The sequence below is a fragment of the Macrobrachium nipponense genome, chromosome 20, assembly GCF_015104395.2.
Source record: "Macrobrachium nipponense isolate FS-2020 chromosome 20, ASM1510439v2, whole genome shotgun sequence".
In the NCBI taxonomy this organism is placed as follows: Eukaryota; Metazoa; Arthropoda; class Malacostraca; order Decapoda; family Palaemonidae; genus Macrobrachium; species Macrobrachium nipponense.
Window position 1 is genome coordinate 67,150,053 of NC_061089.1, and position 19,598 is coordinate 67,169,650.

General features: G+C 38.7%; 1 protein-coding gene across 1 annotated transcript; it reads right to left on the minus strand.

Annotated features, from left to right (window-relative positions):
- Positions 1–277: 277 nt before the first annotated feature.
- Positions 278–15,383, minus strand: LOC135220503 (uncharacterized). Its single transcript, XM_064257648.1, has 11 exons — positions 14,975–15,383; positions 11,853–12,036; positions 9,379–10,128; positions 8,752–9,168; positions 8,492–8,622; positions 8,209–8,326; positions 7,827–7,943; positions 6,539–6,664; positions 4,659–5,206; positions 4,161–4,578; positions 278–3,370 (listed from the first exon to the last, which is right to left on the minus strand). The coding sequence occupies exons 1-11, from the start codon at positions 15,026–15,028 to the stop codon at positions 867–869; spliced, it is 5,367 nt and encodes a 1,788-aa protein (XP_064113718.1). The 5' UTR covers positions 15,029–15,383; the 3' UTR covers positions 278–866.
- Between the last annotated feature and the right edge of the window lie 4,215 nt (positions 15,384–19,598).

Here is a 19,598-nt window from a genome sequence, read left to right on the forward strand (position 1 = left end):
AGACACTGGAGCTCGGGGCACTCCGAAGGAGGGACGAAGGTGGTTGCTTCCCCACTGAAGAAGGAGGGGAAGGTAGAATCGGTTGTCGTTTCCTCGAGGGCTTCTTCCTCTTCGGGAACGAGCGTGGTGGTCACAGATGCTTCGTCGACATCTGCTGGGAAGCCTGTCTGGGTTTCTGGTTCTTCAACAGCAGCAGCAGCAGCAGTAGCAGTAGCAGTAGCAGCTGCAGAAGCTACGTTTGAGGATGGGATTACAGGAGCAAAACCTGTAAAGATGAGAATTTCTTATATACAGTCACTATTCTGAGATCTCTTGTGGGGACATGGGGAGGGGAAACATGCCCTACTGGGTGATTAAGTAAGGTATTCAAATCTTTAGACTTTTGATGATAGATGAATCTCAAGTTCATTGTTCAACATCTCAAGTCCCACGTTTAACATTTCAAGTCTAATGTTTAACATCTTAAGACTGTGTTCAGCAATTGTCTCATCTGATGAATAAATCAAACTAAAGCCAGACATTTTTTCATCTATCATTCCCCTTCTAAAGTACAATGCAAAGACAAGGCAGAGAAATGAATGTATTTACTTGTGGTCAAAATAAATTATACTTTTGGTGTCTGTGATTTTCAAATGAATGCAATCTCATGCATGGATGGTAATCTCTTGAGTTGTTCATGCCATACAAAAATGTGATCATTTCAACTACGTTTTCATTTTTTATTCAATAATGTAACTAAGAAAGGACTAATGTGGGACGAAGAGCTGATCATGCTGTAACATATACGCAAAGGCATTCCAAATAATAAGAAAAACTTATACATACTTGAAGTAAGTAGACCATGTTGAGACCACGTGGATATTCGTCTAGTTTTGTAAGTTACCTTTAGCATACTGGACTGGGGAATATGGTAGGTATATGGGCGAATGGTTATTAGCTAGGTCATACTCAGAAGTGTCTCGTCTGTATTCCAGAAGTCGGGGATCTGTCTGATATTCGAAGTTGTAAGTCTGTGCCGGTGGGTCTACAACCAGTCTGGAGTCGTTAATGTCAGCGGGAACTCCGTAAGTTTCAGACGGGTGAGCAATGCTGAACTCTACTGTGTGATCTGGAGATGCATCTTGAGAATCTGGATACTCTACATTTTCAGAAAAACTAACTGGTTCAGCCAGTGGAGCTGTTTGTTCAAACAATTTATCTGTTTCTGCTTCAGGAACCACAGCACTTTCTTTTAAAAATTCCTCCTGGTAGAAATGATTCTGTGGGACTGATATCCGAGAAGTTCGGATGCTGGACGGGCGACGTGTTGCAGTCCTTTGGTAAGGAGTGTGGTTTGAACTTTCTGCAATGCTGTCCTCTGGGACCTGGTTACTATTTGCACGAGAATTTCCACGGAATCTTTCCCTCAGTGACTTAGTTCTCATTGATTCGTAAGTTGGTTGGCCTGGAATTCGAGATGTTCGCCACTGTTGAAAACGAGACCTGAAGTTTACATTTGGAACTGCAGATGTAGAACTTGTGTCATCAGAATTTGGTGGCTCAGTTGTAGATGTAGGTTGTTCTGTAACATGTCTATTAAAGCTTGGTCGAGTTGGCCGGCGATTGTTGTAGAAACGATTGAAGCCTCTAAATCTGTAAGGGGTCTGAGTTACTGTAGTGTCTGCTGAGGCTTCTGTTGTTGTTGATGTGGTAATGCCTTGATTTATTGCTTCATCAGCAAAAACATCAACTTCCTTAATGTCTTGATTAGATGTTTCAGCTACTGATTTTTCTGTTAACTCTTGAGGTTGAGTTTCCTGGATTTGGTCAAGCTCATGTAGGCTCTGGACTTCTAGTGACGATTCATTTTGATGATAAGAATTACTCTCCTTGGAAGTACTAATTTCATCAGAGGAATAATAACTTTCTGAATGCTGCTGTTCCTCAGTAGGTAATGGTTCTGGTAATTTTCCATCTAAAGAAGATTCATTCTGATGAAATGAGATTTCAGTCTCTGGGGATTGTTGTTCCCAGGAAGGCGTTTCTTGTCCTGCTGCATAGATATTAAAACTTTCCGGTTGGTGATGCTGAGACTGAGAACTCTGATCATTAAAAGTTTCATGATCTCCTGAGGGATGAATATCCTCTCTCTGAGTACCTTCATTACCATTTAGTTGATCACTTTCTTCATAAGGATCATCCGAGTAAGCATGAGAATCTGACACAGAACTAGTTTTCAGATGTTCATCAGAGGCATACACAGAGTCATGCTGTGAATCAACTTGCTCTGCCCATGGGTCATCCACAGCTAAGTATTCATCAATAAATCCTGAATCCTTTACACGAGATTCCTGAGAAACTTCTTCCTCTGGTTCAGTATACGGGTCTTCTGTGTTAATATTTTCTACATCAGAGTCTACTGAATAATCTAAATTAACCTTTAAGTCATCTGTTGATGTTTCATCATAGTAATCAGGGCTGCTTTCTGAAGGCTGTTCTTCAGATAGTGGCTGACTATCATCTTCGTAATAATCTTCTGAGCCGCTGTCATGCAGACTGTAATCCTCAGATGAAGAAATATACTGCAGCCCTTCTTCATGCTGATTTTGAGATCCATCACTGATTATTGTTTCTGCAGACTGAGGGAATGAACTTTCTTGTGAGTATGACTCGGCATGCACCTCTTGATCGTTTTCGCTGTGAAGGTCAGATGGTAGAACATAGCTTTCATCTTCAGACAGGGCTTCTAAGTTAGATTCATGACTTTCTTTCAGGGCATTTTCTGCATTAGGTAGAGAACTCACGCCATTGTCTGCAACAGGATACTCCTTGGGGGATCTATTATCTCCTGCATACTGGTGAATATAGCTCTCCTCTTCTGAAAAGTGCTGATACTCTTCTCCTTCCTTGAGAGCTGGAGGTAAGTTTTCCTGACCATCATTTACTGCAAATATTTGATCATTTGGATCGGCATATGCAAATGTATTAATGCTTTCACTGTTGGTGTAGACCCCTTCTTCACTGCCCCCAAGATGATAGTCGTCACCTTCTGTATAGTGCTCCTCTTGACTTTCTGCTGGCCAGTTGTCTCCATAAGCAGGTGCTTTGTTGTTAGAGCTTATGTTTTCAGAGCTTACATCAAAGTTATTCTGAAGGGAATTTGGCTGATATCCTCCTGGGAATGGGAATTGACCTATAGGTGCCAAACCTTCTAGCTGGTCACCAGTTGTAGGGATGTGTGAAGAAGGAAGTAGTTCGCTGTCAGAGGAGAGGTCTGCATCGCAATTGCTTTCGTCGCTGTTGTCATGACAGTCGTCGGCACCGTCACAAAGCCACGAGTTAGGAATACAGAGCTCTGTTGTGGCACACTTGAACTCTCCACTGGGGCATCCTGATATGTGTGATAGTAGAGACTCATTACTAATGATATCCTAGTTATTTCAAGAATGCATCAGTGCTCTTTTTTTTTAATGTTCTAGGGTTCCATACTGTTTAAAGAAGCTAGTCAAATTGTCACGTCTGATCTTTAAAAAAAAAAGAGTAAATGTCAAAAATGTCAGTCAATTTTACATATCTGCTTATGCTTATAGCATTCAAATGTTACTTAAGCACGAGATATTAGTGAGCTAATAATATATTCAACCCTAAAGTGAGCAAATTGTTAGAAGCAATTACTTATAATTAAAGAAATTACATTACAAAACTACAATCACTGAGCACTGTGTATTTTATAATAGCTCACAAAGGTAAAGAAGGATGATGCTTAACAGCACTTGAAACAAAAGGTGACAGGGCGACTACAAGAAACGACAATTCATTATTGAAACTTCTAGATTACATGATCCATGCAGAAAAATATAATTGGCTTAAAATAACTACAATTGCTAGTTTAGTCTCTTTTGTGGTAAATTTCTAAGAAGGTCACTATAGTAAATGTAGCATGCAGTGATAAAATTAAAAAGGAAATAAGCATCAATGCAGTTGGCAGAGACAGAGAGGGAGAAAGAGGATCTTAGGGTCTTTTCAGTAAAATCTTTCCAAGTCACAAAGACTGTTTGTCGACTCGTCACACCAAAGAAGTATTCCTCGAAGCGCTGTTGATCAGTCAGCTGTATTTTGAATGGGAACAATGAGATACCAGACTTACAGCTGGACTTTATGGGAAGGGGTATATCACTCACCAGTGTGTGTGCAATTAGATTCATCAGAGCCATCAGTGCATTGCTGGAAACCATCGCACACAGCTGAGAGTGGAACACAGTTTGCTCCATCGTGACACAGGAAATTCTCGTCATCGCAAAGGACAGTAGGTGCGCTTGAAGAGACAAGGTCCTTTCCAGTACCCTCCAATTCAGCAGCAGCAGCTGCCACAGATAAAGGAGTTTCTGTTGTTACAAACTCTTCCACTGGGGCTACTTCTGTTTCAAAACCAAACAGAGCTCCTAGGAAGGATGGTCCTGCATTGTGTACCCCAACTTCTTCTGCTGTCAGGAATGGTTGTTCATTGTGTACCCCAACGCCTGTTGTCAGGGATGGTTCCTCATTGTGTACTCCAACTTCTTCTGCTGTCAGGGATGGTTTCTCATTGTGTACCCCAACGCATTGTTGTCAGGGGATGTTCCCTCAATTGTGTACTTTTCCAAATTCTCTGCGTCAGGGATGGTTCTCAATTGGTGTACCCCAACTTCTTCTGCTGTCAAGGATGGTTCCTCATTGTGTACCGCAACCTCTTCCTCTGCTGTCAGCGGGGAGCGGATGGTGGGATCTTGACCTGCCAATTCAGTATTTTCTGTAGGATAATCTTGAGTTGTGGCTATAATCTCTTCTGCGTCAGTGGGGAATATCTCATCCACAGCAAGTGGTTCAGTCAGGTTTCCCTCAACCAGAGGGGCAGAAAGATCAGGTGCTGGGGACTCCTCGGGTAAAAGATCAGGTACTGGGGACTCCTCGGCTAAAAGATCAGGTGCTGGGGACTCCTCGGCTAAAAGATCAGGTACTGGGGACTCCTCGGCTAAAAGATCAGGTGCTGGGGACTCCTCAGGTAAAAGATCAGGTACTGGGGACTCCTCAGGTAACAGATCAGGTACTGGGGACTCCTCGGGTAATAGCTCAGGTACTGGGGACTCCTTGGGTGACAGTTCCAGAACGGGAGAGGATGGCTGTTCCTGGCCAGTAGGGATGCTGGGAGCAGGGCTGGGATCCTCAAGCAAGACTTCATCTCCAGGAGCTGTGTTAGGTTAGTAATGACATTCTCAATTCATGCTGGTGATAATTAGTGACATCTGCTAAACTATCGTTATGGAAATGCTTGAATGAAAGGTTTTAAGGTTATGCTTTGTATCGCAAAGAACTAATACTATCAATGACAGTGCTTTTAAAAAATACTCAGTGGATATAAGAGATGAATAATGCAAGGAATGTTTGTGAAGAAGACTACAAATAATTCTAATTTTTATAATCTAATCATCTTCAGAAAGTTAGCACAATTTACTTTGAGGTAATTTGCATTCATGCAATGAATATTATTACATGAAACATTGGCTCTTCATGCATATCCGAAACTTTACTGAATATCAGTGAACTCTGCATATATCTAATTTTGTATTTAGCCTTACTACCATGACTAAGTCTATCATGTCAATACAAAAGGCAAAATCAAAAACTATAAGAAGAACAGATTTGGTTTTAGAGTTCAAGAATATAATAACGAAATGTCATAGCACAGTAGTTAGAAAATTATCATAACTTACAATACCATGTTCGGATATGCATTTTTGAAACTGAAATTGAAAGCAAAAATAAGAAGTAACAGAAAACAAGGAAGTGGGCATACATACATAACAGTCATCAAAGAAATGACTGACAATTGGAGAAAATGTCTAGAACAGCTTATTCCCCAAACAGGCAAGATTGATTGAAAAGTGTGTGAAAGACAAGGCAAGGCAAACTCAACGGAAATCCAGAAAGTGCAGCTGAAGACATGAGAATGCAGCTGATCAAAGAGTTGACGAGGCTGTCTTTAAAGATACAGGAACTCTGAAGATACCATATTCCAAACATAATCCGTTTATTTAAGGATTCAAGTGCAGTTTTGCAAGTACACTAGAAAAACAGAGCATGCAACAGCAGTGCATCATTCAACAGAAATGTGCACAGTAGAAATGGGAGCTTGTAGACAGATCAGAATGTCAGAACTGGAGTGAAACTTCTGGAAGAGATGGAAATTCATGCTTCATTTGAGAGTTCCGAATAAGAGCAACTTCTTTCCATGTCAATGCATTATTTAGTAGCAAACTAGGACTGCCGGATTTACGGGGAAAGAATCTTGCAGTAAGGCCCTCTTCTACAGGTTTTATTTCTCGGTTTAGGGATGCTAAAGCATTCTCCCTGGATGTCATCTGAATTCCATATGACTTTAGATATCACAAGGTTAATTACTCATCTAATTCAATGATATTTTGCGTTAACTGCCACAGGGCTTGTTTTCCAGACATCCAGTGAGCATACGTGACAACGCCCTATGCATTCTATTAGGAACCTGGCAGCCTTCAAGACTGACCTTGAGCACGATTTGGACATGTTGCCTCATCCGATCGGTCTACACAGTCTGGGAGGCCATCACAGACGAGCCTTCTCGCGACACACCGGCCGTCGCCGCACCGGTGCTCCAGCCCTATACAAGGCTCTGTAGCCATAATGACCGGAGCCATACCCACAACCAATTAGTTAATCATTTGGTACAAAATTTACTGAGATATAATCACCATACATGGATCCCAGTGGACAACAACTAAAAGCAGAATATTTCTGGCCAGCTGGATATTCAAATCTAGACGGTTTCTAGCCAAAAATGGATCTACCTTTAAGTTGAGATGCAAAGGGAACAGCCACATTACGTGATTATCGACTGTTAACTGCTTAAAATATGCATGGCCACTGCTTCCGTTGCATTGCAGAAGCCGGTTATTGGACTGAACTGATGTGAAGGTGTACCTTGCAACCCCAAACTTCTGTGTGGTTGGTGTTCATGTTAATGCGTATGTGACTGCTTGACTTGTAATTTGCGAAACTTGTAATACATGTGTGTGCTCGAGTTCAAAACATTGTGATATGTGTCCCAAAGCATTCTCAAACACCTTCACCTGATGTTCTACCTGCTACGAATCATAATTGTTTGGTGCTGCTGTGTTTGTGGCAAACATGTGACTGTCGAGTGTTGGAGTCTTTATTTTCTTACAAACAAGTTCAATATCACATTTCATTTTGATGATAAGACAGCAATTGTTTATCAAAGCAGTGCCTACCCATCTCCAAAAGTTATCCCAGGACTTCTTTAGCATATATAATTAAGGCAAACGGTTTATTCTGACAATTTTCTTTGGCATTTCAAAATAACTTGATCTTCTTGTCTTACAGCATCAATTCGACACTCAAAGTAGGACATGGCAGCACACTGCTCAAGACTTAAAGTAATCCCTAACCAAAAGCTTTAGGTAAAATTAAGTATCAGGCAGTATTTTTGAAACATTAAGTAGAGAAAAATTAAGGTATTCAATGATTGAAATTTCAGAAAACCAATAGCAAAGAAGCAAATATAGTAGATCTTTTTTTTTTTTATAAGAAGCTACCAAAATCAGTGAGAGCTGCATTTGAGTACAATGAGTGCATCTGGAACAGCGTATAAAGGGAAAAATGGGCGGCTTGCAGGGAAGGCTATATAAGCAACACAAATGAATCCAAATGAACAAACCAAGGTGTCAGAATGAACGTCGGAGCTCAAACTACAGTAAGCAAAGGGCAGAATGACACAGAAATGGCTCTCTTTAAGTAACTTGCACCACTCTTACCTTGGGTCATGTCAAAGCATACAGCTGGATCGGTAGAGTCAGGGAATTTCTCACAGTCAAAGACACCTCTCAGACTAACTGCAGAAATGACGAATTCTTGACAAGTTGCTGCTACAGCTGCAAATTTAGACAGGGCGTTTACAAGAGATCATAAAATGATTCATAGAAATCTTTTTCTTTATCAAGGGAATGATAAACTTGGCATCCAGCAGCAATGAAAAGAAAATAAAATTCTGGAGTGAAAATCAATGAGTGTTGACTCTGAACTCATTAGGTGTTTTTTAAACATAATATAACAATGAATAAAGAGGATATAACGTTGATGGCAAAAGGTAAGTATGCAAATTGATTATAAAATCAGCGCATTCAGAAGTGATCTTACATCTGCAGAAGGTGCGGCAAGGTGGGACAATTGATCCGTCACTTTTGCAGGGTGGCTCTAAAATACCACAAGCATACTGGCGTGCTCTTGGAGAGCAACCTGACCTCACAATTACATCCTGCAACGAAACAAAATTGCACACCCCACATTATCCACTTCAAGTTTACAAGTAACAAGAACACATAGAAATGATGGTTTTTCAAGGAAGACCTTCAATTTCCTTTTTATCAGCACATGCTTGATTTGTTAGAAAAATGAAAGTTTTACACACAAGATTACTTACTCTAAAGAATGGAAGTGAACTTTCATTCAGATCTCTTTCAGTTTGGTCATTTGCCCAGTTTGGAAGGGATGTAAGGCCATATGGCAAGTCACTGCACATTTCAACCTGGCGTTTACGGCAAGTTCCTGGAACTGTGAAAACAATTAGTACAGTGTTTTGTTATCGGTGAGTTCTTAAACTGTGAGATGCACTTCACTACTATTCTTGTGTCCAAATGGCGTTTATTAAAGCACATGACAAAACTCTGATATAAAGCATACCTGTAGCGACCGGTTGTGCTGGTAGTACCTCCTCAGGTCTAAGGAAAGGGGACTCAACCTCTTCTATACCAAACCCTGGAACAATAACTTCTTCTGGCTCTTTTTCTGGTTGAGTTCCTGTTGGCTCTTCGGTGCCACTGAAAGAACCTGTTCCATTGAAACGTGGGCCCAAGGTTTCGAAGAGAGGAGGGAGTATTCCACTTGCAAACCGTTCTTCGAATGACACCGGAGGATCAGAGGTTGCAGTAAATTCAGACTCAGATGACTGAACCTGGACTTTCGCGCCTGGACCGGATGGACTGGAAACGGATACCACTGTACGTTCTGTTGGCAACTCTGGAGTGGTTTCCAAAGCTGGTGCTCCAACAACTTCCAGAACCTCTTCGTTTACAGGTGCAGAGGGAGCAAAGGCTGTTCCTGTAAATAATGATTACTATTTAGTAGCTCTTGCAGTGTGATTCAATCAATATTCTTTCAATATTTTTGATTACCAATGTAATTGTCACTTTGCATCAAAAGTCATGAAAGAAAATATTAACATAGCTAATGAATCTTGAATCCATTGATAAAGGCGTGTCAGTCTTATAAGCAAATTTTCAAGTAACTAAAGAAACAGTCAGTACTTACCTTCATGTTCATGTCCCATTGTATGATCATGGGTGTGTTCACTCTCAGTATGTTCACCGGGCATTTCAACTGCCTTGTTGCCATCCTCATGATGCAAATGACCACCAGTATGCATGTTGTCATGAGAACCAGTATGCATGTGGTCATGTGGACCAGTATGCGTGTGGTCATGTGGACCAGTATGCGTGTGGTCATGTGGACCAGTATGCGTGTGGTCATGTGGACCAGTATGCAAGTCATCATGAGGACCTGTATGCATGTGGTCGTGAGAATCAGTATGCATATGGTCATGAGGTAAGGCATCTCCTTTGTCCATTTCATGGGGCATTTCACTTACGCTGACCTCATGATCGTGGGGGGTTTTGGATTCGTGGGATATTTCGCTGAAATTGGCCAAGTGTCCATCATGCATTTTACCCTCAGCAGAGCTGTGCTCATGTGCCATTCCGTCGTCTTCGTGGATGTGTTCGTGATCGTCACCCTCTGGTTCAGGCTCCGGCGCAGCAGCTTCCTCTGGCTCAGATTCCACTGTGGCTGTCGACTCTTTTCGGTGATGCTCCTCGTGGTGTTCAGCGGCATCGTGATTGGGATCGTTCAGTTCTTTGTCTTTCCGTATGCTCTCGAGGACCACATCGGGCCGCACGTCGTACCTGGTGTTGTCCGTCAGCTCGACTTCGTTAATGTTCACCTCGTCCTCGATGGGCTTGCCTACGAAGGCGCTTTCTTCCAGTTTGTCTGCAGACTCTGTTTCTGTTAGGAGAAAGAAACCTGAATCAGAAACCTGACTTAGTGAGGTGGTTTTAGCATCTTTTCTTATACTTCAGGACCCAGATAAAGAGAAAACACTGAATAAGATGATTTAAGAGATTAACTTAAGTGCTGATTATTTATTTTGGAAGGAAGAAGTTCTAATCAGAAATTTATATTCTTTGATGATTTTGGCACCTTTCTTTATAATTAAGTACCAAGTTTAAAAGGGAACACTGATTAAGATGCTTCAAGAGATGAACTAACATGAATACCATTGCAAGGAGGAAGTAATTAAGTCAATGAAGAAGGAAACCTCTTTCTGAACAAACTAAGGACCAAAGTTTGAGAAAAGAATGACATTGATCAAGAGAGAAACTTTTTACTGAACAGACTAAGAAACAAAGTTTGAGAAAAGAATGACATTGATCAAGAGAGAAACCTTTTACTGATCAGACTAAGAAACAAAATTTGAGAAAAGAATGACATAAATCAAGAGAGAAACCTTTTTCTGAATAGACACAGGACCAAAGTTTGAGAAAACAATGCCATTGATCAAGAGAGAAACCTTTTTCTGAACAGACTAAGGACCAAAGTTTGAGAAAACAAGAGACTAAGGACAAAAGTTTGAGAAAAAATAATGACATTGATCAAGAGAGAAATCTTTTTCTGAACAGACTAAGGACCAAAGTTTGAGAAAACAAGAGACTAAGGACCAAAGCCTTTTCCGGAACAGACTAACGACCAAAGTTTGAGAAAACAACAGAGCAAGGACCAAAGTTTAAGGAAACAATGACATTAATCAAGAGAGAAACGTCTTTCTGAACAGACTAAGGACCAAAGTTTGAGAAAACAACAGAGCAAGGACCAAAGTTTAAGAAAATAATGACGTGAATCAAGAGAGAAACGTCTTTCTGAACAGACTAAAGACCAAAGTTTGAGAAAACAACAGAACAAGGACCAAAGTTTAAGGAAACAATGACATTAATCAAGAGAGAAACGTCTTTCTGAACAGACTAACGACAAAAGTTTGAGAAAACAACAGAGCAAGGACCAAAGTTTAAGGAAACAATGACATTAATCAAGAGAGAAACGTCTTTCTGAACAGACTAAGGACCAAAGTTTGAGAAAAAAACAGAGCAAGGACCAAAGTTTAAGGAAACAATGACGTGAATCAAGAGAGAAACGTCTTTCTGAACAGACTAAGGACCAAAGTTTGAGAAAAAAACAGAGCAAGGACCAAAGTTTAAGGAAACAATGACGTGAATCAAGAGAGAAACGTCTTTCTGAACAGACTAAGGACCAAAGTTTGAGAAAAAATAATGACATTGATCAAGAGAGAAACCTTCTTCTGAACAGACTAAGGACCAAAGTTTGAGAAAACAATGACGTGAATCAAGAGAGAAACCTCTTTCTGAGCAGACTAAGGACCAAAGTTTGAGAAAACAAGAGACTAAGGACCAAAGCCTTTTTCGGAACAAACTAATGACCAAAGTTTGAGAATACAACAGAGCAAGGACCAAAGTTTAAGGAAACAATGACGTGAAACAAGAGAGAAACCTCTTTCTGAGCAGACTAAGGACCAAAGTTTAAGAAAATAATGACGTGAACCAAGAGAGAAACCTCTTTCTGAGCAGACTAAGGAGCAAAGTTTAAGAAAACAATGACGTGAATCAAGAGAGAAACGTCTTTCTGAGCAGACTAAGGACCGAAATGTGGCTGTTTACCAGGGAGAACGTAGAAGCAGACGACGAAGAGGACGGCGATGACAACAGCGATGGCCAGGACGACGAGGAACCCAATGATGACGTCCCTGAGGACCTTCCCCGGCCGGAAGATGTTGGAGCAGCATCCCTGGTACCTGGGATCAGGCTCCAGGGTGGAGCTGCACATGTTCTCCGCGTCATCCCCCTGGTGAGAGATAAAGAAAGGAACGTTAATCTAATGAAGTAGCATTTTTTACTGATGTGTTTGTGTGTGTATCTTTCAGGCAATCTTCAATATGATTATTTTAAAGTTGTGAGCCATACTGCTAAGTAAAGCAAATGTATTGTTTGTGTGTGTTGTTGTTGTTGTTTAATGAGACCTCCAAACAGACAGACAGACAAACAAACAAAAATGAATTTTAACAACCTTACATTTATACATTTTTGGCGACATCCAACAGAAGAAAATGTACGAAACTTAACTGACTAATAGCACGTAGGGGCATTGGTTTAATTATATGAATTCTTAAGGCTACTTTCCGCGGAAAGACAAACATGAATTTTAGGAATCTAATGAAGTGTAAAGGCAGTGATATAAATGACAAGAATATAGGCAGGTAAACAAAATGTTAAGATCAGTAAATTCCTGTTATGTGTGATAACGAAGAGATCATTCAAAAATATAAAAGAAATTCGATTAATTAAAATAAAATACGGAAAAATGAAAGTCTGTGGGTGGATATTGATGGGAATTAAGGAATGAACGAAAGTTAGTTGCAAAATAGGAATTCGAGAAGTAAATAGGGCATTGTGGCTATTACAATTACACACACACACACACACACACACACACACACACATATATATATATATATATATATATATATATATATATATATATATATATATATATATATACATAATTGCCATCACAACAAACAAAATATAAATCAGTAGATACAAATAACAATATAAACAAGAGACTTTCCACATCTCACCAAAATAACACTAGGATCATCCAACCAAATAAATTACTTTTTTTTTTCTTTTAATCTGTCGCCAAGGGTGGAACTTGGATGGGTGGAACATGGGTGGAACCACCACCTTCAGGAAATGCCTCGATGGCTTCCCCCGAGTTATGGGTCAGGTCAGCGAGGTCAGAGTCGTAAAACTGGGCGCAGGGAATTTGGGCGGGATAGGTCCGCCAGGGACTTGATAGTTTTTAGGACATTCTGGTGTTGGGGATTTCGCTCCCATCAATCCCCCACCCCCTTTCTTCCCCTATTTTGTGAGGGGTAGGGGAATGGGTACTACACGGATGAAAAGAGGACATAAGAACCAAGAAAGGGGAGAGGGTTGGCGCCGGTTGGGGGGGGGGGGGGTAGAATAAAGGAAAGGAACCAGTACGATGACGTAAAGAATGTTTTCGGGACTTCCGGTGACTTTGCGAATACATTTCCGGCGCCCCCCCCCCTCTCTCTCTCTCTCTCTCTCTCTCTCTACTTGGATGAAGTCTTGAGTGTGTACATTTCCATTTCTCACTGACATATTTTTTATGGTTTTCCTCAACTCTCTCTCTCTCTCTCTCTCTCTCTCTCTCTCTCTCTCTCTCTCTCTCTCTCTCTCTCTCGTTTCTGAAGTCGAGAATCACATCTGTGTAAATACATTTTTGTTTTTATTCTCCTTTTTCCCTCATCCCAGATGTTAATGTTTTTGACAAATGCTGAATTCGTCACCTAAAATCATCGAGGAAATATTTCTCTTGATCTTTTATCATCATTTCGTAAATTCATTTGATGTTTCTAGACATTAATTACTTATTATTTTTAAACCAATTTTATCAATATATTTTTTATTGTTTTTCTGTTCTTTAAAAATGACCTTTTTTTTTTAGATACTGGCAATCAACAACAAACACACAAACACACACACACACACACTCATATATATTGGTGCGGCCAAAAAGTAGCCTCACAGTTAAAACAGAATAAAAAATAATTTATTTAAACGCATAAAATTTTTTTCAGACCATGAATAAGTGGCATATTTTATGAATGAGTGACATGAAAAGGATGAAAAATAAGTAGCATGGTATTAATGGCACAGTATTTTAATTTCTATTGAAGAGTACTTGGAATGAGAAACAGTTCATGAAGTAACTGTGAGGATACTTTTGGCCCACCCTGTATATATATATATATATATATATAATATATATTATATATATATATATATATATATATATATATATATAAAATCTGTTGAATTGAATGATCATACAGCAGCAACTAAACAACAGCAACAAAATGGTACCAGAGATAACAACAACAGCATCAGCTGCAACAACAACTATGCAACAACGCCCAAAGTTGTTGGTATTGCGAAACGGAAAATGACACCAACAAAACCATTACAATAAGCGTCAGGATGCGACAGTCATTCACAGCTCATTATTAACTGAGCGTTTTTATGAAAAAGGTTGACCTGATAAGAAGAGAAATGTTTGTGGTTTTTCCTGCGCTATATAAGTCTCACTCTCCGTTTGGTCATATAAGGCACCATTATCACGACCGCCCAAAAAAATTGGTGCTAAATGGAGTTGTTCCATCTCTCTCCTCTCTCTCTCTCTCTCTCGCTCTCTCTCTCTCTCTCTCCTCTCTCTCTCTCTCTCATATATATATATATATATATATATATATATATATATATATATATATATATATATATATATTGATCGTGGCTTAGCTTTTCGAATTATGTACATAACTAAATAAATTGATAAACAGATAAATAAATACATAAATAAAATAAAGAAATAAATGAATAAATAAATAAATAAAGAAATGAATAAACAAATAAACAAATAAATAAATAAACAAATAAATAAATAAACAAAAAATAAATTAAATAACCAAATAAATGCATAAACAAATAAATGAATAAACAAATAAATAAATAAATAGATAAAGTAAATAAATCAATAACAAACAAACAAACAAACAAACAAACAAACAAATAAGCAAAAAACAACAACAAATAAATGAATAAATAAATAAATAAATAAATAAATAAATAAATAAATAGATAAATAAATAAATAAAATAAATAAAAAATAAAAACTAGGCAATTCAACATTCACTTACTCGAGCAGCGATCTTGTATTGCTGGTTGTGGGATCTGATCATGCACCTGACCATTTTGTATTAATTACCAAATTGATTTTTAAAGATAAACAAATTCTCTCACTTGTATAATTCCTGAAATAAATTTCTCACTTTTATAATTCTTATATTTATTAACGCAGTGTCAAGCTGTTTAACTTTCTAAGATTTGCAACAGTTAAACACAAATATATATATATCGATTTTACGTATTTATCTATTCCCTTCTCTTACTATTTCCACTTATCTCGTTCCAGAGTCGTATGTATGGTTTTCAAATTCGGACAAAATAATATGTTACAATTCGTTCGTGTCACGAAAGGTCGTTCGTATCGTCGGGTCACTCTTGCGGCAGCGTGACCTCCCTACCGGCACCGAGGCAGAAGCCACACTGAGGTAAAAGCACGGGGCTGCGGGGTATACCCGGTGTATAAACGTCTTGGTTAGTAAGGTGATTCATCTCGCCAAAAGTGGCACCGGCCAGGATGATGGTTTGGGGAAGGGGGAGGGGGGAGGGGGTGGGGGTAGGAACACTCCCCGCGATGGTATTGGGCCAGGGGGTTTGGGGACGAATCTCAAGAAAATATGACCAAAATTCATTTTAAAATGATTAATAATGGAAATTAAAGCCGAATGTCATTCAGGAATGTCACGAATTAGTGAGAAAAATATCTTCGAAAATTATTAATTCTTAGTGGAAATAAAGTTATGTATTATTTGGGCCTTAGAAATAAATATTCCTTTAGGTAAAATTCTTTTTAAATTTATTAATCTTAATGGAAATAAAGCTATTTATCAATTAGGAGCTAAAAATAAATATTGCAGTCCAAAATAGGTTAGAAAAATGCATATAAAAAATCTTTAAATAAAAAAAAATATTTTGGGAAATCTTTCGCAAATGTTAAAAATACATAAAAATGAGATAAAATTATCTAAGATATAAGTAAGGACTGAGAGAGAGAGAGAGAGAGAGAGAGAGAGAGAGAGAGCGCAAGCAGACATACCCATCAATGAAATGCTTCTTGGGGCATTAGAGTAATCACTGTCCTAATGACACGTATGGCATATCCAAAGCCCAAGAGGATGCTTTATTCTTGCTTGCCAGATGCCCCAAGTGGTGACGTCAGAGAGAGAGAGAGAGAGAGAGAGAGAGAGAGAGAGAGAGAGAGAGAGAGAGAGGGGTGGTTAAATAACGAAGGTGTTAATCATGATACGCCTTTTTTCATATAGATAGATAGCTATGAATGATGGACAAGAAAAAGAGGCAGAGAATATATAGACAAGTAAATGAATACATTTACACACAGAGAGAGAGAGAGAGAGAGAGAGAGAGAGAGAGAGAGAGAGAGAGAGAAAGAAGTAAACGAACAGATAGCTAAACAGCCAGACAGACATTCAGATACACACGAACCGACAAAAAGCAATTTAGAGCAACAAAAACAAGCAACGTATTGCAACAATCATTCATGATTATACTCTGAGTGTGCAACATCAGGAGCAGGATGGAGAGGATGAGAAGGAGAGGATGACCCATAGGCCCTTTGGAGAATCCTATGTAGGATATGCATCTTTCCCTTTATCCCTTTACCTTCAGGATGGGCTAATTAGTCATGTTAAATCCTATTAATCATTTATTACCTAACTTTTTCATCCCTGTCTGATTCTGTATAACTCTGAGTATGATGAGAGAGAGAGAGAGAGAGAGAGAGAGTGATTCCTAAATTCTCTCTTTCTCTCTCTTATAATTTTTTTGTTTCTCTTTCACAAACATCGTCTGGATTCCAAATTGATCTTCGAGGAAATAATAATATAGTATCTTTACTTTTCCATTTTTATTCCTTTTTTCATTACTGAACGTGAAATTCTTCCCATCACTTAATAAAGTAATTCAATAAGTGAATCTGCTATCCTTTAATCCCACGTCTCAATTTCAGTAGAGGATCCTACCCATTTCAATCGATTAAGGCCAAAAAAAAAAAAAAAATTCCTTTTTAAACATAAGGTGACCTAACCCTAGAGGTATTCAGCATCTCCCCCACATCATCTCCCACGTCTCACACCCCCCCCCCTCCCCCCAAAATCTCCTACACCATTACTCATTTAGCCACAAACTCCCACATTCCTCTGGGGCGCTAATCGAGACAAGTGTACAATTGCCGCCGAAGACGTGAGTAACTTTCTACGATAAAGGGGGCGGTTCCTGTCCGGGGTTTACCTTTAAGGGCGGTTTTCCCTACGAAACATCAGAGGTTTTCGACCGTGTGGAATACGGCTGTGAGATGCATTGTGTAAGGTGGTATCAATATATTCCTTATTTGGGGCTTTATTTGATTTTTCGCTGTTTTGTGGTAGGTAGAGGGTGCTATTCCTTCTACTGAGTTATATTACTATACTATATATATATATGACCACCTATACTCTGTTTTTTTTCATCTGTCCATCCGCCTGTGGTGTTTTTGTATGGTAACACTGCGTCCCGGGCCTTAGATAGTTACGCTATTTGTAAGTTTTAGGTAAATAAATGGATATCTGGGTGTACACTTGCAACTGAAAAGTGTTTTAATAATTTACTGTATGCGAATTACACCGTTAATATTCGAAATAGGATATTATTATAATCGTTTGAATGTAAGCTGAATGTAACTATCTAAAGCCAGGGACGCAGTGTTACCATACAAAAACACCACAGGCGGATGGACAGATGAAAAAAAACAGAGTATAGAGGAACCTAAGTCACACCTATATGTTGTCTTGACTGCTTTGAATTTTAAAAACAATAAATCCAATCAAGAAAAAAGAAAAAAAAAGTAAAATTATGAAAAACAAATGAATTCACTTAACAAATCACATCGCAAACGGAAGACATCTATTGACAATCTCCGATTGTTTACATTCTGCGACAGAGTCGTTGAAACAAGTGATGAGAGACAAGCGCACGCCTCTGAGAGAGAGAGACAAGCGCACGCCTCCGAGAGAGAGAGAGAGAGAGAGAGAGAGAGAGAGAGAGACCCTAAGGCCTAAGCAAATAAACCTCTCGCCATAAGGAGAGGTCCTCAGGAGGAGAGGAAGCTCTCAGGAGGAAATAACTTCCTTATTGTGACATCCTTAACGAGGCCACCATGTTTAGGCTGATGTTTAGATCTTAAGGCTGATGCTTAGATGTTTAGCCTGGTGTATACTAGATGTTTAGGCTGATGGTTAGATGTTGAAGCTGATGTTTAGATGCTAACACTGATGTTCAGATGATTTGGATGATGCTTAGATGTTTAGGTCGATGTTTATGCTGATGCTTAGGTTGATGTTTAGATGTTTAGACTGATGTTTAAATGTGAAAACTGGAGGATAGATGTTTAAGCTGATGTTTAAAATGTTTAGGCTGATGTTTAGATGTTTAACCCGATGTTTAGGCTAATGTTTAGGTGTACGGGCTTATTTTTAATTGTTTAACCTGATATTTGAGTTGATGTTTAGATGTTTAGGCTGATGTTTAGATGCTTAACCTGCTTAGGCTGATGTTTAAGCTGACGTTTAGACCAACAGAAGCAGGAAAAACTTAGCTGAGAGAGAGAGAGAGAGAGAGAGAGAGAGAGAGAGAGAGAGAGAGAGAGCTTCCGACATGAGGAACAGCTTTGCTTACTGAGAAATCGGAAATTCCTTCTAGGATATATTGGGCAGGAACCAATCCTGCCCAGTGTGGCGTAGGAGTGTGGAGGATGACTCATACAAATATAATAATATAATAAATTCATCAAGGATTGTATACAATAATTCACAAGGTGATTTCATAGCCTAATAAAATAATTAAGGATTGTATACATAATTTACAAAGTAATTAAATAATTATTTAATTATTTTGTGAATTATTGCATATAAACGTAATTTTTTTTTATTAAATTAGAATTTAATAAAAATAATTAGGGATTGTATGAAATAATTCACAAAGTAATTAAATAATCTAATAAAAATAATGAGGGATTGTATACAATAATTCACAAAGTAATTACATAATAACCCAATAAAATAATTCATGATTGTATACAATATTTCACAAAGTAATTAAATAATAGTTCAATAAAAAAGATTAAGGATTGTATACAATAATTCACAAACGAAGTAAATATTACTATAATCAAAATAATTAAAGAGTGCATCAATATTTCATAAGGTAATCGAATTAAGCAATATTAATTTATTTTAGATACTAAAAACCCATTAAATTATATTACCTGTTACCGTAATGTAATTCTTATTTGTGATGGCATAATGTAATTAATGCCAAATCGTGCGATTGAGAGAGAGAGAGAGAGAGAGAGAGAGAGAGAGAGAGAGAGAGAGAGAGAGGATATTACTATATCAAACAATACGTGTGCTTGCATTTCAGCACAACACCATGACTAAACGGTAACGCATGCCCGTGCATATCCGATCACACATTGTGGGCACGCGTGCCAGTCTCTTGTATCAAGTGCCACAGGGCAAGTGCCCTCACGTACTACAATACCCACCTCCGGCATGACGTAGGAGTGCTGCAAGCCGTAGGACTTTCCACTAGGATACCGGAATATTAAAAAAAAAAAAAAAAAAAAAAAAAAAAACACAAAAAAAA